Genomic DNA, 27,074 nt, shown 5'->3' with positions numbered 1-27,074 from the left:
CAGCGAGGCGGCCAAGCTGTGCCGAGGACAAAACCAAGACGTGGGGAATTCTTCCCTGCTCAGTCACAGGCTGTTCCTGGGGCAGCCGCAGCGTGAGGTCAGATCTGACTCCACAGCACACTTCATTCGTTCGCTCACTCACTCACTCAGCAAACGTTCTCTTTCTGTTCTGTGTTGCGCCCCCCTGTTCCTCTACGTGGGGCACATAGCAAGAGTGTGAAATCCTTAGAAGAGGGACTGCCTTCTGGGGGATTGTATGGTGTCTGGGCTCCTCCTCTCCAAACACCCTTCTGTGGGTGCCAAGCCGGCTCTCCCTCTAGGATGATCAGACACCTTCCGGGAGAGGGGAACCACTGCCTGCCAGAGCTTGGAAGTGTCTTACCAGTCCCACAGCATCCAGATGACATGGATGCCCCCAAGCGGAGGGGTCTCATCCAAGGCCAGACCGCTCCCTCCCGGCCCAGCCTGGACAGGAACACGGCCTCCTGACTCCCACCACTGGAAGTGTTCCGAGGAGGACTGCCCTCTTCACAGGCAGGCGCCCCTGGGTGGGCAGCATGGGCCTTCCAGCTCATTCCAGCTCCCTCCTGCCCGGGCCCTCCCGATGTGCCAGCCAGGCTGTAGGATTCTCTGCCGCCTCTTGTAAGGGGCCACTGTCTGCGAAGCCAGAGAGGGCTGTGGGGAACCATCCCATCAGCTTCCTCCCCCAGAGCATCAGGACTTTCCATGCCATAGGGAAAGGAATTTGATGCCCTTTACCACCATGGTCATCCCAGGAAGGCCTCACCGTGCCAGCCACTCACAGCTGATTAAATCCGCATGCAGGCAGCATGGTTTTTTCCGTCCCACCGGATGAGTCAGACAGTCATCCACTGGGGCCAGCTCCGTGGCTGAGTGGTTAAATTTGCGAGAGCCAGGGTTCGGATCCTGGACTCGGACATGGCACCGCTTGTCAGGCCACATTGAGGCAGTGTCCTACATCCCACAACTAGAAGGACCTGCAACTAAGATATACGACTATATATGGGGGGCGGTTGGGGAGATAAAGCAGGAAAAAGAAAAAAAAAGAAGATTGGCAATAGTTGTTAGGTCAGGTGCCAATCTTTAGGGAAAAAAAAAAAAAAAAGAAAGTCATCCCCTGGCAGGTGGGGCTGTCCTGGCTTTCCCCGCAGAGTGGGAGAGAACCAAATCTTGGAGCAGGAAACAGCCCAAAGGCTGAGGTCTGGGTCCAGTTTCTAGAATTTACTGCTCAGGTCAGACGCCCTCCTTTGCAAGGACTATCCCGTCACTGGGATGTGGGGGCTCTCCCTGGCCTCAGGAGTCAGAGAGCTGGGGGTGGGGAGGAGGCATTAATTCCAGCTCAGGACCTGGCCTCCTGTCGGTCCCTGTGGGGACGTTCTGCCGTGCCCAGGCCTGGGAGAAAGGGCTGGGGAGGCTGAAAATGTGCCTCCCCCGAATGTGAGAACCTCCCTCCTAACCTTGCCCCCTGCAGCCTCCTCTGGATCAGAACTGCTGAGCAAACCCAAGCCCTCTCTGCAAGGATGAGAGAGCACACCAGAGAGGGTGCTCGGGCCTGGAGGAGAACCCGGGCTCTCGGTTACTGGTGCGACCTCGGCCGGGCCGGTGTAGCCGGGAGTCCGGGCTGCGGGTTCTGGCACAGCTGCTCGCTCGCAGCCCGGGTACTCTCTTTGCTCGGGGCTGTGCCCCCATCAGAGGGAGAGTCCCTTTAGGGCAGGAGCCGTGCTCTTTCCGCTCGCTTCTGGATTTGAGAAAGGGGCCCAGACACTGAAGCAGAGAGAGGGGTGCGGTCTTTCAGAATAGGCAGCGTTGCTGGGTCTCATAGTAGACTTATTTGTCGTTCCTCCCAGGCTCTGGAGTCATTTGTCCTCAGCATGTGGCCAGGAGCTGTTTCCAAGGCCCATTACACTAAGAACCCAATCAGTTCGTCCAGCTCTCTTCTTTCAAGGAGCTCAGAGTGTCTGCAGTCCGCTCTGGAGCCCTGCGGGCAGGCCCGGGGGTGCCAGATGGATCCCCCTTTTGGGGATTTGTGACACTGATGTTCAGAGATGGTGGATGATGCCACAGGGCCTGGAGTGAGCAAGATTCAAGGCAGGATTATTAAGACTCAGACATCCTGGCCCCTCCCAGGGGCCCTTGGTCCAGACTCCTCTGGGCAAAGTTACTCTTAACTATCTGGCCCCTGAGTTTGCCCAGCGCCTTTGATGGTATCTGGTTTCCTGTTCTCCTCTGGGAGGAGGAATTTCTCCGCAGGAAGTAGTTTAATAGTCTGAAAGCCTTGCTGCCCTGGTGTTGAGATCCAAGTTTCCAATTACAAGTAGCTGAGATCCTTGATAAGACGGGAGGCAGAAGGAGGGGACCAGAGCTATGAAATATGCTCCTTCTCAGACACCAAGGGAGAGGGAGGGAGGGTGGAGGATCCGGTCCCAGTGCTCCAAATGGCAGGGTTGCAGAAAGATGCTGACCCCTCTGGACTCTGACCTAGCCCTCCTGCCCAGGGCCTCGGAGAGGAGCATGTGGCAGGAAACAGGGGTGGCTGGGCCTGAGGACTCTGCCCTGGTCTCAGCCGTCCACAGGACACTTTGTCACCCCTGCCTTCAAACAGAACCAAACCTGCCCTGGGGATTGCCTCTTTCTCTCCTGAGTTGACACGTGTCTGTTGAGAATCTGGTCCGTCCTCTTGTCCCTCTGTGGGGAGTTCTTTGTGATAACTACACTCAGTTCTTCCTGCTCCAGGGTCACTCCCAAGCCGTCTGGGTCTAATCAGGAACACAGACATCCCTGAGGTGTTTACAGCCGAGGGCCTTTCATGCCAGGGATTGGTCACACAGGTGATGAAGTGTCCAAGGAGCCAGACAGGAGAGAGATTAGCAACGAGAGGGAGCTGCCCCCCGGCTGAAGGACAAAGGGAGCAAGTGGTCCTGGAGCCCAGGGGCTGCAGGGGCTGGTGGAAGCTGGAACCACTGTGGGCCTGTCTGTGGGAAGTGGAGCCAAGGAGGAGCTTTGACTGCTGCCTGATATTCTGTGTGCGATGGGGAGAGAGGGGTGGGAGCATCCTGGCCTCTCCCCAACCCCCAGCACTCCAGTGCCTCCCACGGGCCTGGCGGACCCGGGAGCCTGGAAAATCCACCTGCAGGGCTCACCCTTCAGGTGACACAGAGCCGGCAGGGCGAGCAGGGAAAGCCAAGGACAGACAGCTTCAGGATGTGCACGCTCCAGTCTTGTGTGGTGGCGGAGCATCTCCTCTGAGCGCCTTCCTCTGTCAGCTCTTGGTTCGCTAGAGAGTTCTTTGGGGTCTCCACACCCATCCCTTGTATTTCTCTGTCAAATGCTTCTCTCCTGCCTAGGTCCCATGGTCTGTCGTCACCTGGTGGCGTTCTGAGATTTCCTGTTCTGAGGAGGCTTATTATTCGTGTTCTCAGAGTCAGCCTGGAAATCAGTCCCAGTGGTGTCCAGGAGGAGCCCTCCTCGAGGCCACCCCTCTGTGCACAGCTGAGTCTCCACCTGGCCGTGCTTTCACTGTGAAAGGGGCCCATCCATGAGGCAAGGGGCTGATGGGAGCTCGGCATGCACACGGCTGCTGTGAGATTTAGCTGGAGATGGAGACAGTCTCTGGGCTGCAGGCTGAGGACTTGGGGAGGCTGGTTCTGCCTAGGGAGCCTCTGGACTCACATTCTGGGGCTCTGGCTGTGTGGACGTGTTGGGCAAGCTGGTGGCTTGGCACAGCTTGCTCACGCCTCTCATCAGGGGCCCTGGTCAGAGCAGCCTGTGTCACGGGACCCAAGCAGGGGCCCGGCAGTTGTCTGATTCAGTGGCGCGTTCCCCATGGCCCCTGGCGAGGCAGGAATGAACCAGGTGATGTTTTCTCCCGTCCGGGGCACTAAATTGCTTCCAGGGCTAGCTTTTTAATCTGATCTTCTTTAACTGAGCATCTTCTGCTTAGTCCTTATCTCTGGTGCCTGAGATGTACTCACACGGTAGGTCCTCAATCAATCATAAATGATTGGATGAATCATTGTTATTTGTCATTGAATAAATCATGGATGATTGAATAAATGGATACATGGGTTCATTTATCCATTTTTACATGTATTCCTTCAACAAGTAGCTGTTGCGCATGGTTCTGGGTACTGAGGATGCAGTGGGAACCTGCAGAATGATGGCTCTGCCCTGGAGGAGCTTGCAGTCTTCTGGAGAGACAGACGACACATGTGTATACACGCAGGGAGCAGGAAGTGGGAAGGGACAGGCTCTGATTAGAGAATTAAACATGGCAGGAGGTCGAGGGTGGTGGCGGCTGTTCTGCAAGGGGTCAGGACTCCTCTCTGAGGAGGTGATGCCTGGGCTGAGAGCTGAATGGGGGGGAAGGAGCCTTCCCAGACCCCTCAGGGAGACAGGCAAGATATGCCCAGGCCCTGAGGGGAGGTGCTCAGATGTGCACTCAGAGGAGTGTCTGCGGCACAGCATGGACTTCAGGGGCCGGTGGAGGGGGGTGGAGTCAGGGGAGGCCCCTCGGGAGAGAGGGGAGTGACCGCCCTCCGCTCAGCAGTCAGGATCCACACCTGAGCCTCATCCTGAGGACTCTTTCTCTCACCTGGACACCCAGACTCAGGGCAGATCCTGCTGGCTGTTCCCAGAGCCGCACACGTCTCCTGCCCCGCTATGGCCTCCTCACCCTGCCTGGACGGCCGCAGCAGCCTCCCTGCAGTTGGTTCTTGCTTTCCAAACAGAAAGTGGATTGTGTGACTCTTTTGCTTACATGGCTTCCCCTGCACGTGGAATCAACCCAGACCCTCCTGTGGCCCTCCGCGTCTCTGCCCAGCCCCCTGCCCTCTCCCAGGCTCCCTCACTAGCCACTCTGTCCCTTGAGTCCACTCCGGCCTCAGAGCCATCACCGAGGCACCTTCTGCCTGGATGCCTCTGCCGCGACCTTTGGGTTTCGCGGGCTGGCTCTTGGTGCTCCTGTAGCTCTCAGCTCAGCGTCTCCCCCCGGAGAGCCGTCTGCCCACTGTCTGGCCCTCGGCAGCACCCCGCCTGACACTTGCTTCCCGTGTGTGCTGCTGTCCTCTGGGCCGGCCTTCACTCTCTGGGCGACCCGTGGACGGGTGAGTGGTCCACGTCCCTCCCCTGCCTCCAGCACTGTACTTTCCTGACAGCTTGTTCTCTCGGATGTTCCTGAACCTGCCTCTCGGTGCCTGGCACCGACTGGTGTGCAGTGAACACCTGCGTAAGGAATGGAGGGAGAGAGCCTCGCCTGCCCGGTCACCCCGGCACCAACCATTAAACTTCCTGGCAGCCAGTGGCCAGGCCAGACTGAGGGCGACGAGGAGGTCAGGCGTGGAGGGAGGACAGAGGCTCCCAGGCGGGTCCGGCGTGGACTTTGGACTTGGGCGGGTCTCAGTCTAGAAATTCTGTCTCTGCCTCTTCCCGGCCGAGTGACCTTGGATGTATTTCGTAACCTCTCTGAGTCTCGTTGCTGCAATTAGCAAATGAGGAAATAATACTTAACCCATAGGGCTGCGCGGAGTCAGTGCCCGCACACGGCCAGCTTCACTCGTGTTGGCTCCCTGCTCTCCCATGGCAGCCCTGCTGGGGCAGGCGGGTGTAGGGCTGGGGCCTCCTCCGCCCGGTCAGGGTCGGGGTGCAGGGTTTGTAGGCCTCCCGCCAGTCTCCACCTTGGAACCAGATCCTCTGGCGGCCGCTGTGATGTGAAATGCTTCTCCATTCAGCCAGGCTGGCTCTCCTCTACCTTTTCCTCAAGCCGTCCTTTCTCTGGCGGTCTCTCTGCCACCCCTCTGCTCCAGGGGCCCTGTGCCTCCCTGTCAGCACCATCAGTTGGATGCTGACCGTGGACTGATTCATACTGTGGAGCTGGTGTCCCCTGGGTTTTTAGACATAACACGCAGAAAGGGCAGTTCTTAACCCAGAGGAGCTTCTCGCAAAGGTGGAATTTTATGCGTCGCGAGGGAGATGCTGGAGTTGGTGGGCTCTCCTTGGCTTCTTCAATGACATCTTTACGGAGCTGCCTGCCCTGCCTGCGTGGTGCCTCTGTGCCTCCATTCTGTGGCTACCGCCACCACCCCCCCGCATCGGTCCGGGACCCCACACTCCCCAGGGCAGCCATCTCTCTGGCTAGTTCCCAGCACAGCCCTGGGGAGGGGAGGCCTTGGACCCCGACTTGGGAGGCGTGTCCCCCAGCGTTGGAGGCATGTTCAGCCCACCCCACCCCGTGTGCCCTGGGACTTGCAGCCTCTGCTCCTTTCCCATGTGTTGGGAGAGGTGAGTTTCTCCGGCCTGGGAGGCCCTTCCTGTGAGAACGTGCCCCACCTCTGCCAAGGTCCTGGGTCCAGCCCTTTCCCACCGTGGAGAAAATAGCAAGAAAAACAGATGGGAACTGATACTTTCCGCGGCAGGGTCTGCTGGGACCTGGCCCTGGAGGAGCCCCCGGAAAGCTTTAATCCCCGGCTCCAGGCCTTCGGAAGTGGGAGGGGGGAGGGCGGGGCATCTCTCTGGCTAGAAGTTTCTTCCTCCCTCTCTCCCACCTGGGACGAGGTCAGAATCCACCTGCTCTCAGTGGGTCATCACTGCCCAGAGGGCGTCCTGGGCTAGACCCCCTGTCCTCAGGCTGGATGGCAGCACCAGAGTTCACCTCATCCACCCCGGTCTCTGCGTGGCACCCTCTTTGAATGGGTCCCGACTTTTCCGTGGTGGAGCTCCCAGGACAGGGACGCTCTCCATCTCCTGGTCATCCGCGTCTGAATGCACAGGGTGAGCCGGTGCCCTGGAGGAGAGCTGGTCTTGGAGTCAGGAGACCTGCGCGTGTTATCGCCCATCTCTGGGCCTTGAGTTCACAGCCTGTGAAATGCGGATTCCATCATGTGCTGGGCTCTGCTCACAGAGTGGTGATGGGGACCCCCTGAGATGTGAACACGGACAGGCTGGTGCACTATAGAGCAGACGGGCATGGCGGGACCCGGCCTCCCCTCCCATCTGTCGCAGCAGCCCCACTTGGTCCTGCCTGGACCTGCCTACCCTCCGCCTCATGATGGCGTGTCCCTCAGCCTCCTTCTCTCCCAACAGAACAATCTGTGCTCTTGTGGTCTTGCCCCATGGACTCATGGCTTCTCCAACCACAGGACGTGGGGACACTTGGAGACCATCAGGCACTAACCCTGAGCTGGGTATTTGCAGAGCCCTCCGGCTGTTTGCTGAGCACCTGGAGACATGGGAGGTTCTCGGGTGTGAGCGCTCCTAGGGCTTCGAGGGGCAGGAGCACAGGCTCAGTGTTGTTGGTGGGGTGTTTACAGAGCACGTCCGTGTTGTCTCATCTGGTCCTCACCCTCTGACATGGGTCCCACCGTCTCACTTTACAGAGGAAGAATCGATCCTGTAGGTCAGGGGCCGGGGCCAAGATTCGGGTCTCTGACTTGCAGGGTGTACGCCAGCCTGGCTCTCCCGCGGGGGGTCCACGAGGAGGCGGCGGGCTTCAGTCACAGCCAGAGGGTGAGGACTGGGTCTAAGGAAACTGAGGGAGCATGAGCAAACCAGGCAGCCTTGCAGGCCCCCTGTGCTCTGGGGACACGAGGACCCTGTGACCACAGAGGAGGAGGCGGGGCACCACACCAGGGGATTGGGAGTCATTTGGGTTTTCAGTTTCCTCACCAGGACGATAAGGAGATTGGAAACGAGGGTGCGCAGCTCCCTCCTAGTTCTGGCTTTCAGGATGGGGCGGGCGTCCCAACCCCCAAACTGCTGGGCTTTGTGGGATGGAGAGGCATCCAGGGTGACAGAACCTTCAGTCCCCCACCGGGAAGGAGAAAGTGCAGGTTCTGGAGAGAAGGGTCCGAGGGAGGCTTCCCCTTCACACGGGTCTCAGGAGACATTTGCTGGCTGGGGTGAGTGCTCCATCCGTCGTCCTGGAGGCTACACTGGAAATTAACAGCCGGGCAAGGTGATGCGCTGAGCCAGCTCCTGTGCCAGGCGGGCCCCAGCCCTGGGCACTCACTCCAAGGCCGCTGTGTGGGCAGAGGATGTGCTGGCTCTGGCCGCATTGGTCTGGGGTAGTGGGGAACCCCCAGGACACTGGACCCTCTGCCCTCTGTGTGTGTTGGGGCAGTCACTGCCCAAGGGCAGCCCTGTCATTTTTGGTGTCATCCAAATGTTTTCATCTCCTGTGTATTATGACATGAAGAAGGTTGGTAGCTCTGTCCCTTGACGTCGTCCTGTTTATTTCCTTCGAAGGACGTATCACAACCTGTTGCTGTCTGTTGATTTGTTTTCTTCCTTTTGTGGTATCTGTGTCTTCACCCCAAACGTGGGCTATGTCAGGCGAGGGTGCTTTATCTTCTTCCCAGCACGGAGAGCAATGCCTGGCGCAGAAGGCGCTCACGAGCGTTTGTTGAACGAACGCACCTGTGCACACATGCACGCACACAAGCACCTCACCCATAGAAAACGCTGAGTGAACGTCCGTTTTCTTTCTTGAGGATAATTCCCAGTTAGTTTGGGGGTGCAGAGCTGTTCCTGAGATCACCCCTCTGGAGGTAAGCTCTGTGCAGCGACTGGAGGGGGAGGCGAGGGTGGGATGGAGGGTGAGATGGGGCCGATCCAGAAGGAGGTTTCGACAGTTGTGTCAGCTGGCCCAAGGGGAGGGGTGCTTGTTAATCACCTGGCTGGGTCGGTCAGTGTAGACGTGTGTTAGGGAGCACATGACAGTGCTGCCGCCTCCCCTGTGGCTTTGGGCAGATCACGTGACTGCGCTGAACCTGGTCTCCTCATCTGTCAAATGGGCACCCCTGCTGTCTGTGCTTTCCTGTCTGATGAGGGCGTCACGAAGTGAGGATGAGGTGACCGGTGGGCATGTGGCAGTGCGTGTGAGCATTTTTACTTTGGTAATTTTGTTAAAATCCTAAAGGGAGTCCTTTATTTTCTGCTGTGATTTTTTATCGTTAACCAGGTTTCCCACCCCCTGCAGGAGAGACGAGCCAGCGCGGTGCGAGCTCTGGCCTACATCTTGGGTCCTGAAGACTCAGCCCTCCAGCCAAAGACACACACCTCCCCGTTCCCTGGGCCCTGGCTGGAGGGGGCCTCCTCTGAGAGACCCCCAGGGGCTGCGTGAGCCACAGAGGGTCCTCACACTCCACCCTGCTCTCCCCCAGGTACAAGACGGTGGTGACTCCCCGGAGGGCTGCCGTGGCCATCGCCAGCTGCTGGATCCTCTCCTTCGTGGTGGGCCTGACGCCTCTGTTTGGCTGGAACAACCTGGGGAAGGTGGAGCGGGACTGGGTGGCCAACGGCAGCATGGGCGAGCCCGTGATCAAGTGCGAGTTTGAGGTGGTCATCAGCATGGAGTACATGGTCTACTTCAACTTCTTCGTCTGGGTGCTGCCCCCACTGCTGCTCATGGTCCTCATCTACCTGGAAGTCTTCTACCTGATCCGCAAGCAGCTCAGCAAGAAGGTGTCGGCCTCCTCTGGCGACCCGCAGAAGTACTACGGGAAGGAGCTGAAGATCGCCAAGTCGCTGGCCCTCATCCTCTTCCTCTTCGCCCTCAGCTGGCTGCCGCTGCACATCCTCAACTGCGTCACCCTCTTCTGCCCGTCCTGCCACAAGCCCAGCATCCTCATCTATGTTGCCATCTTCCTCACGCACGGCAACTCGGCCATGAACCCCATCGTCTATGCCTTCCGCATCCAGAAGTTCCGGGTCACCTTCCTCAAGATCTGGAATGACCATTTCCGCTGCCAGCCCGCACCCCCCATCGACGAGGACCCCCCAGAAGAGAGGCCCGATGACTAGTCTCTGCCTTCTCTCCCACCTGCACATCCGGGCGTCAGCCCGGTCTTCACCTGCCTGCTGTCCCACTTGTCTCCCTGAGCCTTCCCCGGCTGGGCTGTGGGGTGTGGGTGTCCTGCCCCTCTCGGTCCTGGAGGAGGTTTTGGGGGCAGCCCATGGAGGAGGACAGTGGTGGGAGCCCCCTTCCCCCACCATCCCATGGCAGCCAGCGCTTCAGGCTGCACAGGGGCCTGTGGATGGGGGTCGTCTCGGGCTTCCCCAGCAGGTAGGGGCGTCTGCTGGTCTTAGGTGGTGTCTTAGGTGCAGCCCTGGGACCAAGCTTAAGGAAGAGAGAGGGTCCCCTCCAAATGCGGAGAAGGAAGAAGCTGCATGTGCTGGTCTTGCTTTCACTCCTGTTCTGTAGGAGAAGGTGGCCAGAGCCGCTGAGGGGTAGGAATCAGGAGCCTCAGTCTCCACCTCCCAGGACTCTGTGCTCCCAGACAAGGTGCCTGCTCCCCTCTCCCTGGGGAGGCCAGGATTGTGCCCGGGAGAGGCAGAAAGAGCGGGTCCAGAAATCGTGTCCAGCATCAGCTTTAATCTCCGCCAGCCCTTGGACCCTGGATGGGGGCTCCGAGCCCCCTGGAGCAAGTATGGGGTGGTAGGTGTGGACCTTGAACAGCCTCCGGGAGACAGCACTGAACCCTCATTCTTGCTCTGAGTGTCCCAAGGAGGAGCCTGGCGAGTAACTACCTGTCATCTGGGCCACTGGCTCCACCAGTGATGATGGGCCCAGGCTCTCCCAGGTGCCACCCATCCCTGCTGCTCCTGGGCCAGATGAGAGGAGAGCCCCAGACGTGCCTACTCTTGGGAGCATTTTGCCTTCCTGGGAGACAGGGGAATGTGTCCTCCAGGTCCTGGGGGCCGACTCCTGGGATGAGGTGTGCCATGCTGGAAGGGGCCAGAGGAGACCACCCTCTGGAAGTGTGGGCGGGGACGTCTAGCTGGTGTTTAAATGCGCTCGGGACCCTTGGCCTTCAGCACAGTTTCCAGTGGCTTTGGGGCTCTGTTGCAGAGTCTAGGCTTCTAGGACATCTGGGGAAGGGTCCATCCTACAAACCGCAAGCCCGGTGGGGAGAGGTGGGGGGCGTGGTTCTGAGTGCGAAGCGACTCCAGCCTTATTGCAGGCCCTTCCCTCTCTCCAAGGTGGGGGTCCCCTGGCTCCCAGGAAGGGCCACCCAACTAATAAAAGACTGAACCCTCATGGAAAGCACGCTGCTGGCTGCCCACCCCGTGAGGGACCAGCTCAGCAGAGAAGCACTGATGTGGGGGTGGGGAGAAGTGAGGAGGGAGGGAGGTGTTTGGAGCAAGGAGGGTCCTGGGGGGCGGGGGCGGTGTGTCTGTTCCCCTGTTCTGATCCTGGGGTAGCAAACCCTGAATGTGAAGGTAGAATCCTGAAAAATCTCACATCTGGAAAAGCCCTGGGACAGCTGGGTCCCCCTCCCACTGGCCCTTCTTCATGGTGTTGTGTGTGGAGGCCCCTCCTGGTGACACATTCAACACCCGCTCATGGTGACACGGTGCCTCCCCCATCATGATGGCACTCACTGTCACAGAGGCACCCACACAGGACACACACAACTTTATTTGAGTGCCTCCTGCCCAGTGGGCACTGTGTGCAGGGCGCTCCAGTCCCAGCACTTGCTAGGCCCCCCTGTGCCCAGGAAGCCCGGCCTGGGGCCTGCCAGGCCCACTCCTGGGTGCTGGGCTCCAGCCTCGGGGGGGACGGGGGATGGCGGGTGGGTCTGGGAGCAGAGCAATCAGGTGTCACTGTGGAAATGCGGCCTCCGTGGAGCTGGGTTCTGGGCCTGGTGGCCCGGTCCCCAGGCCTGCAGCACCTGGCAGAGAACAGCCTTCCTGAGCCCCTGGGGCTGGGCAGAGCCGGGCTGCACGTGCCCCGCTGTGGAGGTGGGGGGAGCAGCCCTCTTCCCTCCCCAGGCCGCGCCGCCGAGGGCCCACGCCAGGTCTGCGCTCTGGATACTTCCTCACTTGTCCGGACCCTCGAATCACCGGGGAGGGAAGGCAGGCACAGGGTCCAGGAGGAGGAGGAAGCAGGCCCCACGGGAACGCCCCAGCCTGCGGTCAGTCAGAGCCAGGACCAGACCCCCGTCCTCTGCCCATCCACCGAGTCCCCGCTTCCGGGCCCTGCAGTGTGGCCTGTGTCTGGAACACCTCCAGGACTGTGTGGTTGGCTGTGACAGCAGATTCGTCCCCAGAGCTGACTCCCCCGGTCCCTCTCCCCTGGCCCCTGCTCCTGGGCCTCCCCCTCCCCTGAGCCGGAGCAGCAGGGGCTATGGGTCCAGCCGCTCACCTTTCTCCTCATCGCAGCCTCCTCCAGTCGCTCTTCAGTGTGTGGCTGAGGCTAGAAGAGGTACCAAAGGTTAGGGCTGGGGCGGGGACAAAGAGGCTCCAGGACCCACGCCCTCACCCACACTGGGCCTTCCTCCTGCTTGGAAAGTCCCTCTGACCGCCTGAGCTCCATCTTGACTTGGTTTTCTCTGCTCAGCCTCATCTGGTCCAGCAGGAGGAGAGGTGGCTCTCCTGTTCGCCCATCCATGGGACAGTCCCTAAGGAGCGGCCCTCCTCAAACGCTCACCCTTGACCTCCAGCCGGCAGTCCACAGACGCCTCGCCCAGCACATTGACGGCCTTGCAGGTGTAGACCCCGGAGTCAAAGGGGCTGGGTTTCCGGATCTCCAGGGTGCAGACGCCTTGCTCGGAGAGGGCACGGTATTTGGGATCGCCCTGGATGTCCATCTTGTTTTTCATCCAGATAATCTTGGGCTGCGGGAGTGTAGGGTGTCCAGAGGAGGGCTGGGACCGGGCTCTCAAAGGCCATCCTCAGGCTCGGGGGAGAAGCCCGGAAGATTCCTCCACCCACCGCCCGCCCGCCCGGCACAGCAGCCTGCCCCTCACCTTGGGCGATGCTCGGACACTGCAGAAGAGCTGGGTGCTGTAGCCGGGGGTGGAGGTGTGGTCAGCCAGGGGCTGGGTGAATGAGGGGGCTTCTGAGAAGTCTCGCTCAACAAACCCTTTAGGTTTGGCAGCGATGTCTGGGTTCAGGGGAGAAAACAGGGTGAATTTGAGGTGACAGGAAGAGACCTCTTAGGACTGACCTCATCCATTTTCCGAAGAATCACCCTAGCTTACACTGGGGGGTCTCTTTTAGCTGCACAGCATTCTTCTGCAAGGATGTGTTTGTCATCCCGTTTGACAGATGGGAACATAAGTCCCTTGTGGGCGAGTGACTTAAGGGGTGGAAGGTCACACAATGGCCATGGCGCTCGGTTGAGAGTCGGGAGATCTTCGCCTCAGGAGGGTGGGAGACAATCCGCTTTATCTGGCCCCCACTCTGGAGCTCCGTGGCAGGACCCCAGGATCCTGGGATCTTTGGGAAGCCAGGGAACTTGCAGACAGAGTGTCTCAGAGAAGCAGAGCGTGGTCAAGACCACACCTGGGGGGTCCGGGAGGGGAGCGGAGAGTGGAGTGGGCAGAAAACCGGGTGGATGAGATGGTCTTGGCTGAGGGTGGAGACACCACATTTCATTTCTGTTTGCCTTTGGAGACCTGACTGGTTTTCCTTTTTGAAACAAAAATTTCTTCCTAATTCTGTGCAGTTCAGGCTAGTGTTAAAAAGAATGTGCCTTCCGGAGCCCACACAGCCTCTGTGGGGGAGGGCGTCAGAGCGCACAGGATGACGGGGAGAAAGGGCTTGGAATTTCACATCTGACGCAAGAGGGTCATGTGCTGTGTGGAGACAGTAAATATCCCTATCTCTGGTCCATCTCTGTGGTGTTGTATTAGGGTTGGGAGGTGTGTGCTCACAGCAAACTCCCCAGAATCTATGCACGCACATCGCCCTTCCACACGGCCTCCCTGTGACTCTGCACACGAGAGCCAGTGACCACTGCGATGCTGGCAGCCACACAGCATCTTTGGAATGAGTTCACAGCCTCCCGAGGGGCGCTTCTCGTTCACATAGTCTGCTCTGGCGTGTTTGTTGGAATCAATCAACCGCATCCGTTTCTTCACAGTCACTCCCTGTGAACGTGTGTGTGTGTGTGTGTGTGTGTGTGTGCAGCTGTGGCGTGGGCACCGTAAGAAACCCACAGGGACGGGTGCCGGGGTCAGGGCAAAGGTGGGGATGGGGAGAGAGCCCCGGGCAGACCCACCTGCCTTCTGGACATGGGCCAGCTCCTTGGTGACAGCGGCTGAGGCGCTGAGTCCACACAGGTTCTCCGAGAAGACCCGGAAGGAGTATGAGTTGCCCACGATGAGGTCGGAGACGGTGCAGGTGGTTGGGTGATAGCGCTCCAGCACCGTGAACCATTGCTGCGGGCACAGCCTGTCAGCCTCGCCTCCCTGCTCCCTGCCACCCCTTCCTACAGGGGCTCCTTCCAGGCCTCAGCCCTGGAACCATCAGCTTTGGGCCCCGGGGTCTTTGCATTGGGAGGAGGGGCCCCTGGGTACCTCAGATAACCTCTCTGGGTCCTCACAGAATTCTAGAGCCTAACACTCAGTGTGGCCCAAGGACCTGCAAACTCAGAACCACCTGGAGCTTCTTAGAAGGGTGGTGTCAGCTGCCACCATGGATCTCTGAACCACCATCTGCACGTTAGCATGATTCCCAATGACTCACATGCACACTGCATTTCCAGGAGCACTGCCCAGACCCGGAGGGGCCTCAGAGAGCCGCCCTCGCAGTCTCCAGGAGGAAACTGAGGCTCACAGGGGAATTGATCTTGCCGAAAGCCACACAGGGAGTCGGGTCAGCACGAGGTAGACTGGAATGTGGTCCCTGGACTCTTGATGGGCTGGGCCTTCCCAGCCACCTCACCTACCCCCCACCCCCCTGCCCTGCCCTGCTCCAGCAGGCCTCACCCCTGTCTTTTTGTCTGCTTTCTGCACTGTGTAGCCCAGGAGGTCTGTGTTGCCTGTGTCCTGGGGTGGTGTCCACTCAAGGGCAGCGTTGCAGCCCCAGACGTCCAGTAGCCTGATGCTTCTGGGGGGTCCAGGTTTTTCTGAAGGACCAGAGTGGGAGGGGGGAGAGTGGGAGGGCTGGGCTTGCCACAAAGTCCCCACACCTAAGAACTGACTTCTATCAGTCTCCCCTGGCCGAACTCCATCAGTGTCAGCTCTGGGGTAGGAGGTAGGGTCCCCACCTCCCCTGGCCCCGTACCAATCACCAGGATGTCAATGGCTGCCTTGGCCTCCAGGCCTTCCAGGTGCACTGTGAGCTCATAGCAGCCTGAGTCGGAGCGCTGGGCCGAGCGGATGAAGAGGATGGAGTCCTGGTCCCCAGTGCGGATGCTCACCCGCTGGCTGTCCAGGGCATGGCCATTGTGGGTCCATGAGGCCTGAGGCTTGGGATTCCCCTGGGAGAGAGGAGCCCTCAGGGTGGGTGTAAGGAGAGCTAGCTCCCCCACACCCACTCAACTCCAGGGGCCTCTGGAGCTGTGCTCAGGGGAGCCGGCCCATCATCCCTTCCCAGGAGGGGCAGCAGAGGCTGGAGCCACGGGTGCTGCCTGGGGCCTCCTTCTCCAGGTGTCCAGCCAGCCCTGGGGCCACCTGCCCTGTCCACAGGCTGGAGACTCACGATAAAGTCGTGTGCACGACAGAGGGAGGGCGAGGCCATCTCGGTGGGTCTGGGCAGACCCCCATGGGGGTCCTGACATTTCCTGGGCTCCTCTGACACACTGCAGACGGGAGCCTGGTTACAAATGGGTTCTAACGCCAGGCACGAGGCACACCCACCTGGAAGGGGATTTGCAGGTTGACCGCCTCTCCCACCTGGCGGATGTAGGTCTGACGAAGGTGGCGGGGGACGCGGATCTTGGGGGCCTCTGCATCAAAGCGAGAGTCTAGGCTTAGCACAGCAGTGGGGTTGCTGACTGGAGGCATCGGTGGCAGGCGCAGGGGTGGGGGACAGCTGGGGAGGCCGCTGCTGGGCAGGAGGGCTCCTGGAAGTGTCCTCGGGCTGCCTCCTTGTGGGATCTCGCTCCTGAGATACAGGGGCCCAAATCCCCTAAGGCCTGTGGGGAATGAGAGCTGGGAGGTTCCAGGAGGGCAGGGCCTCTGCGGTGTGAACGGGGAAGCATCCGGGGCACGGCCTGGGCGCCCGACCCTGCCAGGCTGGGATTTGCAGCCCGGGCATTCCTGGGCTCCAGATGGGCCCCCGCCGGCTCCCTGGCTCCCCCTGGCGGGGATGGGTGCTGCAACTGTCCACCTGCATTCTCAGGAGGGGCCGTGCCGTCTTCCTCCTAATCCAGCCGCCTGGCCTGCACCAGCCGAGGACCTTCAGGGAAGCGCCTGTGAGACCCGTTTGCCCATTGCTCTATCTCCAGGCCGTATGGGAGGACCAGGATCTTTCCCTTCTGAAGTGAGGCCAGAGTGACATACCCCCTTTTTTCTCTGTCGCCCCCCACTACCATTCAGTCTCGCAGCTGAGACGCCCTCCCTGAAATCTCACTTCAGCCAGTGCTGCGGTAGGGAGCGCCTTCCTGACCAGCCCCCACACGGGGGCAGCGCTGGAGCCGCCGGCCTTCCAGGGAAGCCCGCAGCAGCCCCTGCCACGGCCCCAGGGCGGGTGGAGTGGGGGTGGCTGAGGTTCCTCTGTGGCAAACAGGTGGCAGCAGTTGGTCAGTGGCACGCAGGGCGAAGGGGAGGAGGCAGCAAGAAGGAACACTGTGTCTCCAAGGATTAGCTGTGCAGGCACTTGGCCCTGGGAGCATCAGGCGCTGAATGCTCCAGGCGCAGCTGCAGGGGGCCAGGAATGCTTGGCAGCTCCAGGTGGCCACGGAGGGACAGCTGAACAGTCAGGACCTGGACGGGACCCCACCCTGCCCTGCCCGTGAGGAGAGCCTGGCTGGTGCCGGTCTGTTCACGGCCTCTCCCTCCTCTTCTCTCCAGGAAATCCCCTTTTCTCCCACCAGAGGCATTTCATGGAGTGGTGGGTGCAGAGTTCACCTGGCTCCTTCAATGTTGGGCCTCGGAGTAGAGGGCTGGCCCCTGGAGCCTTGGAGTCTGAGTTCCCTGGGGCTGCTGGGAAAGGTCCAGGACCCTCCCCCCAAGGAGGTTTCCTGCCCTTCCAGGTCAGAGTCCACGTGTCATACTGTGCTGCCAGGTGGGGCCGTATCTCACCCAGACTCCAGGGGCAAGAGCATCCTCCGGTTCTGGAAACCACCAGGGAAGACTCTCTGCCCCCTGGTGGGATGTGAATGGTCCTGTGTGGGAGTCAGGTTCTGAGACTGCTCACAATAGGCTCAGGACCTGGAGGGAGTCCCTGGGCCCCTTGGGACCTGCCTGGCTCGGGTGGACCGGCCATGCTGGTCTGTGGTTCTAAGCTCCTTAGCCCCAGGGTTCCCACATCTTCCAGACCTTGGAGTTGAGACACATTTCCTCGAACCCAAACTTGACCCCTCCTGTGGCCAAGGAATCCCTTCTTTCTGGAGGCCTTGTCCAGAAATGTGGGGTCCCCCTCTGGGGGATGGTGTAGGGGGGACAAGAAGGAAGGTGGAGAATACCTCAGGCCACCTGTTGGCCTGTGTCTTTCTTCACCCTGGGGCCCTGAGTTGTCCCCAGAGACCTCGGATCAGACCAAATGAGTCACTGCCATTAACAGCCTGAAACTTGATCGCCCCTGGGAGGGGAACAAGGTTTGGCTTAAGGCTAATGCACCCCACAAATAGAAATCCTGGCAAGGGGACAGCAGCTGGCCCAGGTCCCCAGCACGGCGCTGCCTTCTGGGGATGGAGAAATCTTCACGGCCTTTTGCAGGCCTCAACTTCCCCTACTAGGGACATGTGGAGGCAAACACAGACTTCTCTGCTCCAAACTGTGGGGAGAGTCTGGAGCCCAGGCCATGTGCGATAAGCAGAGACTGAACTTCCGTGGTGGCTGGAGGGACCAAGCTCAGGTGGAAAGGGGAACGGAATGACTCTTAGCACTGGGACCCTGAGGCAGGTGGCCTGGGGGGCTTGCTCTGTCATTCCTGGGGGTCAGGAAGCCCTTCCCTCACTGCTTGGGGCTGGGCCACTCAGGGAAAGGCCTCTTTGACCTCCAGAGGACCCTTGCTGCTGAGGAGCCTTTCTTAAGGCAAAATGGTGACAGCACGTGGCTTGTGCCTATGAGGGTGGGATGGGGGAAGTGACTCCCTGCTCCCTCTACCCGTTGACCTCAGTTTCTCCACCCATCAGATAAGGTGCGTGGGGAGGGCTGGGGAGCATGAGAAGAAAGTGTGGGCTTTACCAATGCTCTTTTGGATGTGGACAGGTTGGTCCAGTACAGCCGGCGGGCCGGCGCCTGCAGAGCTCACGGCAGCCACGCGCAGGAAGAACTTGTCTCCCAGGGCCAGGTTCCGCAGGGTCTGCTGGGTCACCATCATGGGCCGGGCATTCACGGGCACCCACTCCGAGGCTGGGGGAAATGGAGGGAATGCAAGGCCCTGGCTCTGTGGCTGTGGGCACACTTCTCTGTGGGCCTCCCTTCTCGCTGGTGATCTGGGGAAGCTGACCTCCCTCTCCGGGCCTTATCTCCTCCCCTTGCTCCTCTTCCTTGACTTCTCATTTTCAGATGGCATTAAAGATACCCAACATTAGAGCCCTCGAGAGGTGGCCAGAGAGGGCTTGCTGAAGCCCAGAGCCAAGTCACACAGCAAGGGTAGTGGCAGAAGCAAAGGCTAGGCTGAACTTGGCTGCCATGGAGGTAGACAGTAGGACAGTGGCTACAGGAACTGGGCCAGAGCCCCTGTCCCCTGTTTCTCCTCACTGTCCTCACTCTAACTGGCCCCCAGCTTCTCTGATCTCCACCCCCGGCTTTCCCTCCCCACACAGTGTCCCTGAGACTTGGCATCCCCTTCACTTCTCAGGGGAGCCGTGCCCTGGCATACCCTCCCCTCTCTCTCTGTTGCTCAGAGCCTTCCTGCAGTGGAGCACAAGGGCCTCCTGAGGGCACCTGGGCATGCCCCTGCCTTCAGAGGTGACTGGTGGAGCCAGAAGCAGTGGGCGAGCAGGTTGAGGGGACTGCTTGCACTCCCCGCTTCTGTGTCTCCCCAGACCGACCCACTGCAGGGTCTGGGGGCTGGTCCCTGCTGCCCCCAAGCCCACCTCCCCCAGGTGCGTGCAGGGCTGAGGCCCTGGCTCACCTCCCTCTCGGCAGAGCTCCAGCACGTAGCCCTGCAGCCCCAGCCGCCCCAGCCGCTCGGGGGGCTCCCAGCTCACAGTCACTGCGCTGTCACTCACATCCTCCACGGCCAGCAGCAGCGGGGCACTGGGGAGATCTGAGGGAGAAGCGGGCAGGTGAGACCTCCCCTCCCACCCCTGCCGGCCATGCCCGCCTCCCTCCTCCACCTGCCCCACCTCTCATCACCTTCACTTGCAGGTGCGGGTTTAGTGGCTGCGGGGGCCTGAGGGGCAGGCTCCTGTGGCATGGGAGTCTGCTCTTCCCCGGCCGACTCCGATGCTGCTGCCTCTCCCGAGGGCTCTGTGGTGGGCAGCTTGGCAGACTCAGAAGTGGTCTCCTCCGGCCCACCTGTGGGGACCTCCGAGGTGGCTCTTTCTGTCATTGCTAGACTGGCTCGGGGGTCAAGCCACTGTGTGCAGGGGTCAGCAGTGGAGGGTCGGGGCCTCCAGGGTGCCTGGGAGACGTGGGTCCAGGCTTATATAGTCAGGGGCCGCCCCACCCCCAGCCAAACGATTCCCAGCTGTGGGGTCAGATGGGGGGGGGGGCGGAACTGGGGGGCGGGGAGGCGCCTCTGCCAGGAATAGCTCTGGGGAGGACCCGAAAGGGTCCTTTGAGGAGCGCACTGCCCCACCCATCACCCCGATCGGGTCTCAGCAGCTGGGGTGCTGGTGCCCCGGTGAGAGGAGGGCACAGATGGGCTAGATGGACGGTGCTGGGAGCCGAGCCAGGGGTGAGAGCAACGGGAACGAGAGCTTCCACGCAGAGAATGAACCCAGCTCAGGCTCTGCGTGTTTGGCCACCTGTGCCCAGGGCTGCTCAGCCTGGTGCTGGGGCCCAGTCTGCCTGAAATAGCCTCCCTGGGGAGCACCCCAGCTCCGCCCCGGGCCACACACTCCCTGGTCTTCACCTTCCTGGGGGCTGTCGCTCGTGCTGTGTAAGGTTGAGGGCCCCAGAGAGGGAGGGAGATGGGATGTCCAGGTGGGGCTGAGGAGGGTCTTCCATCAGTGGGACCCCAGGAAGGGAGTCTAAGGCCCCTGGTCACTACCTCTGTTGGGGAGGCGAGGACCCGGCCCGCAATCCCTGCTCTGGGCCTCAGTTTCCCATCCATTGCGGAGAGCACCGTGCCAGTCCCCTCACTCTTGGTGTGGGACAGTCACCAGGCAGATCTGGAGGAGACCCTGGAGGAGGACTCTGAAGCTTCTAGACTCTTGAAAGCAGAGGACGGGCATGGGCAGTGGCAGCAATGAGGCAGGTGCGACCGAATTTCTAGTCATTGATTCATTCATCCAACGAAACATTAAGATTAATAATTTAATGAGCCTGAAAATACCATGTGTCGGGGAGGAGGGGAAGCAACAAGAGCTCGCATTGCTGGTGCGGGTGTCGATGGGAGAAACTCCCCTGGAAGAAGAGAGACGGTATCCAGTAAAGTTGAAAACGTGTGTCTGCTGTGACCCAGCAGTTACACCCCAGACACCCTCGCAGGGTCCCCAGGACACGCGGTGAAAACCTGCACCTCAGGGTCGTTTCGAACAGCCCAAATCTGGGGAAGTCAGCTGTCCCTCAGCGGTGGAACGCGTAAATCCCTGGAGGGCATGTGAACCTGTAAAGCAAGAAATGTGGTGAGCCATCCACATCCGATTCAGACACGGCCGCACCAGCTTGCTTCTCCGTGGCGTCTCAAGGTGCTGAGAGCACAAGGGAAGCAGAGCGGGTTGGGGTGGTGTTGCCTCTGGGTGGAGGGGCAGGGATGTGTGTCACTGTGGCTTTCAGGGGCACTAACAAGGTCGCCTTTCCTGTCCTGGGTGGTGGTCACTATACAGTAATTCTTTAAATTAAATACATTTTATGCACTCTTAACCATGCATGATATAACCCACAATTTAAAAATAAATACACATGTAATTTATTTAGGGCCCTCACCCACAAGCACACTCTCCCCTGTTCCCCGGGCCGGGGGCACAGGAGTGTGGCTGCCTGTCTCCCCTGGCTGTCCTCGTTGGGCAGTGGCTGTGGAGGGCCTGGGAAGCCTCCTGCTCCTGCCTGCCTGGGCGCCCGTGCCCTCTGCCAGGTGACTCAGTGTCCTGCTGGGCAGGGGCGGGCCCTGGAGACCCGATCCCCATCCCTGGCCTCTGAGTCTGCAGCTATAAGTGACAGTGACTAACTCTGCAGGACCCTGAGTCAGCCCTGCAGAGCCTGTCCCAGGCTGGGGGAAGGGTGGCCCGGGGGCAGGGAGCAGGGGGCTGGCTGCCCTGGAGGGTTCACAGCCCCTGGGCTTCAGAGAGCTTCCTGTGTGGGGTGGGCGCTGGTCCGGGATTAGGGAATGCTTGGCCCCTCTGGCCAGCGGTGAAATGCCAGGTACCCCCGAGGCCCTGGCCAAGTTCTCACTCTCTCTGCCTCTCTCAGGGCTGTGACCTTGAGACGGGTTGCATCTGCCCAGCTCCAGCTGGTTCAGATTTCAGGGCCAACAGGTGCTTCCTTCCCTTTACCTCAAACCGGTGTCGCAAACCACTCGGCCAAGTCACAGAGCATCCAAACATCAGCCACCCACAGATACGTTCTCCTTGGTTTTGGAGTGCGCATCTGGACTCTCTGGATCCAAGGCACGTCGGGGCCCAGGGAATTCACAGGAACCCGGTGAGAGCATCTTCACCTCATAAAGCCTGGAAGGCTGGCTGGTCTGAGTCTAACACGTCCGTTCCCGTCCAGTTCTGTCTGCCCCCAACCTCGCGTCCCAGGCCAGCCTGAGCAGAGGAGCTGACCTCTGCGTGGGGCGAGGGCTGAGTGTCCTGAGAGGGGAGAGATGAGCAGGACAGAGGGCTGAGCAGCGGCCCTAGGACATCTGACAGATCTTAGCCCAGCAATGGGAAGGGCTCCTCCCAGGTCCTGAGCCCTGAGTGTCAGGGGAGGCTAAAGGGCCTCTCTCACCTGCCCTGCAAGCTCCAGGTGCACAAGGTGACAGTGGTGTCTCCTTCTGGCCCTGAGAGGCCAGGACCGGGGTCTGGCCCTGTGTTGGCTCCCTACACCTCCTGGGGGTCAGTGGAGATGAAAAGCAGGGGTTAAAGGGCTTCCTTCTTAGTGCCTGCCAGCCTTTGGGAAACAGAAAAGACTTCTCTCAATAAGGACCTGCGTCAAGAGGCCTGGATGACATTGACCTTAGTATCTGGAAGGGCTTCGGCCCTCTTGGGTTGAGTCCACGGCAGATGGATCTGAAGATGCTGGCCTCCTTTTGGGACTCCCCGGGGCCCAGCAGAGGCCAGGGTGGCCTCAGCTTCTGCAAGCTCAGGGCCCCTAAGCCTGAGAAAGGAATCCCGAAGAGATGGGGGAGGGGAGCCCAGTGGGTGTGGTGGGGCTGATACGGGCTCAACACAAGGTTGACATAAGGGAAGCCATGTTGTAGAAAAGAAACTGTATTGTAACTTTGAATGACCTCTGACTAACCCAGCTGGATTTGCACCCCCCAGGAGATCCACTTCTTCTGTAGATTTCATGACCCCTGCTTGTGCATATACCTCCCAGCTGTGATAAGACGGTAACTTTGTTCTTTTGAGTTCCTTAGGAGTGTGGTGACCCCTGAATGGAGGGTCCATGCTGACAGCCGTCATCAATGAAAACTGAAAGACATGGTGTGGTGACTCTCAGTCTGTAACACGAGAGGGTCAACATTCCTACCCTCCCCTACAGCCCACTGGCCTATATAACTGCTTCGAGATTCTGTGCCCCCCTGAAGATGGTTCTTTTGGACGTGAGTCTGCCATCTGCCCTCCTGCTAGCGAGCTGTAATAAAATGTCCTGTCTCTGCCACCATCTTGCCTCTTGACAACTGGCTTTTGTCTCGTGGTGAGCATACCGTGCCCTTTGTGCGGTGATAGAAATATGGCGACTGTGAAGGGGCAATAAATCCTGCTTGTGGCCAGCCGACCTCGGATGGGCAACCTGTCAGGTAAGACCCTCGCGGCTGCCGAGGCTCCATTTGTCCTGGGAACCTGCCCTTCCTGCTCTCCTGTGCGGACGCCGGCTGCCTGCTAACGCTCCCTACGGTGGAAAGAGAACCGGCTACTTCTGGTGGGTCCACGGGCTCACATCTGGAGTAGGGTAAGTCGAGAACACCACCGAGAACTTTCCTTCCCCCCATCTGGGGTACCCTCTTTGAGAGGGGGAACCATCTGGTTCCCTGCTGGAGTGGGAAGAGGAATGGGACTTCATCTGAAACCTAGGAACAGGTTCACTGGCGTCTGTGTAGCTCCAGGATCAAGCGTCTTTGGGTGAGTGACCTCGTTGAAATGCTCCTGCGCCTTAAATTGTCTAGTATCTCATCAGGACAGTGGGTTAGAGGCCCCACTGTGAGATGTGGCTGCTGGTTAAAGTCCCAAGGCCAGGATTGTGGGAGAAAATATAAAGGGGTTGCAGCCACTGGGGCACTCAAAGGATCGGGTTAGAGTCTCAAGCTCCAGGGTGGGGTCCCTGAGTAGCCTGGGTTAGAATCCTAGCAGTATTGGACTTTGGTTCATGTTTGTCTATGTTTGATTGTCCTGTTTGTTAAAATTGGCTGTTTGGGGACTGAGTTTCTCAGTGATTGTAACAAACTCTCTCCAGAAATTACCTTGTTGGTTGCTGCCAACTTGGGAAAAGTACCCTAAAATGGGGACAACTGTAAACAGCTGGCAAGATAATATGGGATAATTTAAAACTACAGTGGCCATTTTGGGCTCTTTTTGAGCCTCCAAACCAAGGAACAAGGAAAACATCTTTGCTCTTTAAAGAGTCAAGGGCTCCACCTTTCCACCGAAAGTTTCCAGGAGCTGTAAATGTTTGCAGACAACAGCAGATCTTAACAAGCTTGTTCTGTGGCCTGAGGGCTCGGCTTGATAACAGTCAGGTTGGGGGAAGGGGTCCCAAAATACGGTCGGACAAAATAAGGTTGCACCCCATTTTGCGGTAGGAGATAGTCAGACAGAAATGCAGGTTGCGCTCCTGCTTGTGGCTGAGAGTCCTACGGAACTGCCCCCAGCCTCAGGGGAATTACGTTGGCCATTAGAGGAAAGCCTGGGCTGGGCCTTCATTGTAAGACTCTTGATTCCAGGGATGCTTGGAATTTTCACAATCTGATTCTAGCTGCAGCATAAATATACTTTTGAGCAGTGATGTCCAAATTCTGAAACAATGGGAAACACTAATTAGATCCCCACCTGTAGCCCCTTAGGCTGCTTTCTCCCGAATTGGACGACTCTTAGCTACAAGTAAGTAGTATGAGCTACTGAGTCCTCATTGTATTTTACCCTTATCCTCCCAGAGACAGCCACTATTTTTCCTTGTCTCTGTTTTTTTTGTGTGTGTCATTTGTCATAAAAAGGAAAAACCATAGAGCAGGATGCAGGCCCTCCATGAGCCTGTTGTCTGGGCGGCTGCAGCAGACTTTGCTGCAGGGGTGGCCTATGGAGTACGTGCATAAGGGGGAAGATGTTGTTAAGGGCATCTTGGAAGCCGAAAGGGCTGTGATATTGGTGGGTGCGGGTCGAGCAGTTAAGAACCAGTAGGGCACTTGCCACCTCAGGGAGTTTCCTGTGAAAGGATGCCTTGGTCACAGAACAGGGTAGATGACACAGGTCCCCCGCCAACTTCAAAAAAATTGTCCGTGCAATGACGAGGTACTCTGTAAAGCATACACAATCCCCAACCACGTGGCACCTCCTTCCTAGGTATTATTCTGGCTCTGAAAGACCCAAAGCATAGCTAAAACTGTTAACGTGCATATAAGATGAGGGCTTTTTTCTTTTTGTCTAGTGCTATGTCCTGAGAGCTTGGCTTGGTGAGCTCTCCGGTCACAAGGTGTCCCAGTCCATCGGGGGCCTGTGTCGTCTCAACCTTTGTTGCCTGTCAGTGCACTACCACCTGTGCAGCAGAAGCCTTTGCTTTCTTGGACTATTTTTGCGAGTGAAGTTTCTAGATCTTGTGAGGGCTGCTTCTTTTGCACTCTCTTGTGAAGATGCCGCTTGCATCCACAGTAAAGCCATAAATGCTTGTAGGTATTGGAACGTTATAAAAAGCTGATGAGGGAAATGTGCCCCAGAAACTCCAACTTGGAGAAACTTGAGGGCTTTCTCTGTGCCTTTATGATGTAGTTGGACAGGTAGATCAACCTATAATGTCATTTGAGTTATAATCCAGTTTCTGAGAAATTAAGAACAATCATCCTTTAAAAAAATCCTTCCGAGACTGGAAATGCAGCTCTGGAGGCAGCTCAGGTTCCACCCATTTCTTTTACCTCAAAGAGCTTGCACATCCTCTGGGGAATATCTAGCCCATCACCAGTTCCCAGGACTGAAGGAAAAAAAAGGGAAAATCAAGGAAAACAGCCAGAATAGTGCCCTTGTGAAAAATCTAGCATCTTGATTGTCTTTTCCACAAATATTAGTGAAAAGGCTTAATAGAAAATTTGGATTCATAACTAGGGAGGCTTGCACCTGATTCATGGCAGTAATTTTGAAATGACTGTGCAGTCTCTGTGTGTGTGTGTCTAGATGTATGCTGTATGTGTGTGTATTTTACCTCGTGATGGTATTATTTCTAAACAGCTCTATTCAATTGGCTAAAAGTAAGCACTTACATAAATTCTAAATGTAAGAGAAACCAACCCAAATGTCATTCAAGTTAACATGATAAAATTAATCTTTGGTAACTGGAAGCTTATTTAACATTGGTGGTTTGATTAAGATGGACATGTCCTTCGAGTTATCAGCATTGGATGTGATGCAGACGTGCCGCCTTTATTCTATGTTTATCGGTCAAATAAGCTGATCTTGTCTCTACCACAAAACTGGTCAGCAAAGATAATGACTTAAAATGATGGCTAATTTTGTCTAACGTCTCGTGAAGTTTTGTAGGCAATCTAAGTAATTATTGGAAACAAGCAAACTGAATAAATGTAAAAAGGGTAAAAGTTTTTTGGAAACCTTTTAACAATGATTGTGTGTTATGATGTATGCACTTAAAAGAACTTAAGATGATGGCTAACTGCTCTAGTGTCAGATGAAGCTTTTGTGAGTAATCCAAATATGACTGTTACAAACAAATGGTCTAGATGTGAGATAAGAGTTTATAGGTAAACTTTTAGCAATAATTATAGTTTGTGACATGAGTACTTAAAATAGCTTCCAAAATCTCTTTGGTAACTTGAAACTTTGAAGTTTTGATAGGTTAAACTGAATGATAAAAATTCATTGAATATCTAGATCATTTCCAAATATGATAGAATATTAGACATTAATTATTAAATCTGGTTTATTTCCTTTTGGCTTCTTATTACAGAGAAACTAAAATATGTTTGGGTCTGTCAGTAAACATGTCTTGTATTTTATTAAAGGTTTTTCTGAGGTGGCATGTTTCTAGAAATTATTAAAAGTGTTTATGCATTTGCCAAGCCACAGAATGTTAATATAAAAGTTCATAATTGCTTTTTAATTTTTACTAGGGTCTGTAAGGTTTAAAAATTCTAATTGATATATGTAATTAAAGCTACTAAACATCAGTGAGGAAAACATCTTTGTGTTCAAGGAAAGTAAGATATACATTTTCATTAGAGAAGGCATAACAAATATTTTTTGTTTACTTGTTTTTTTAAATTCGAATCCTGAATGAAGTCTTTCTTTTGACCTGGAAGAAGGAAAAGATATTTTTTTCTCTTTGAGAGTTTTCAGAGGGCCCCTGGGACTTCTCAAAGAAATTTGTTCTCTCTTCCTATAAGGAGGAAGATACTAAACTAATTAGACTTATTTGATATGTTAAATTACATGGGAAGCATTGCCAAATAAGTGACGATAAACCTTCTTAGGTGGTATTATATGGATAAATGTTATTGATGTAAATAAAAATTATATAGCATTCCTGAAATTCTGATCTCTCCTGGATGTCAGCCATGATTCTAGTTATTACCTTGAAGTGTTGTATGTCACAGAAATAGCCAGGTTTCTTTGTCAATTGCCATTGTTGGGTCTTGTTCACAGATAGTTATTGTTTTACTCTGATGCTTTTGCAAAATATGATTCA

At 57.2% G+C, this 27,074-nt stretch overlaps 2 protein-coding genes and 1 long non-coding RNA gene across 7 annotated transcripts in view; 2 read left to right on the top strand and 1 right to left on the bottom strand.

Annotated features, from left to right (window-relative positions):
• The window catches only part of ADORA1 (adenosine A1 receptor), a 30,693-nt gene extending 19,429 nt beyond the window's left edge, over positions 1-11,264 (top strand). For 3 of the 4 annotated variants that reach the window (XM_014855233.3, XM_070501574.1, XM_070501575.1), the window contains exon 3: positions 9,177-11,061. In XM_014855233.3, the coding sequence (XP_014710719.1) occupies positions 9,177-9,816 (640 nt within the window). In that variant the 3' untranslated portion in view covers positions 9,817-11,061. Of the gene's footprint in view, positions 1-9,176 lie in introns of all 4 variants that reach the window. The other variant, XM_014855225.3, reaches the window with a different exon arrangement.
• A 150-nt stretch (positions 11,265-11,414) lies between these two features.
• Positions 11,415-19,669, bottom strand: MYBPH (myosin binding protein H). The gene is made up of 11 exons (XM_014855211.3): positions 19,215-19,669; positions 18,991-19,125; positions 18,096-18,263; positions 15,603-15,691; positions 15,028-15,223; positions 14,730-14,869; positions 14,021-14,180; positions 12,765-12,901; positions 12,446-12,632; positions 12,161-12,211; positions 11,415-11,687 (listed from the first exon to the last, which is right to left on the bottom strand). Exons 1-10 carry the CDS (start codon positions 19,408-19,410, stop codon positions 12,195-12,197), a joined length of 1,425 nt encoding a protein of 474 aa, XP_014710697.1. The 5' UTR covers positions 19,411-19,669; the 3' UTR covers positions 11,415-11,687; positions 12,161-12,194.
• A 163-nt stretch (positions 19,670-19,832) lies between these two features.
• On the top strand, positions 19,833-25,352 carry LOC139042563 (uncharacterized). Of its 2 annotated transcripts, XR_011499417.1 has the most exons (4): positions 19,835-19,962; positions 20,182-20,280; positions 20,514-20,650; positions 22,588-25,226. It is a non-coding gene; the product is annotated as an uncharacterized lncRNA (long non-coding RNA). The 2 variants fall into 2 exon arrangements; XR_011499416.1 differs by lacking the exon at positions 20,182-20,280 and having other exon boundaries at positions 19,833-19,962; positions 20,514-20,713; positions 22,588-25,352.
• The last annotated feature ends 1,722 nt before the right edge of the window (positions 25,353-27,074 follow it).

This window comes from Equus asinus, chromosome 30, assembly GCF_041296235.1.
Source record: "Equus asinus isolate D_3611 breed Donkey chromosome 30, EquAss-T2T_v2, whole genome shotgun sequence".
Classification (NCBI taxonomy): Eukaryota; Metazoa; Chordata; class Mammalia; order Perissodactyla; family Equidae; genus Equus; species Equus asinus.
This window is presented reverse-complemented; position numbering and strand designations above follow the sequence as displayed.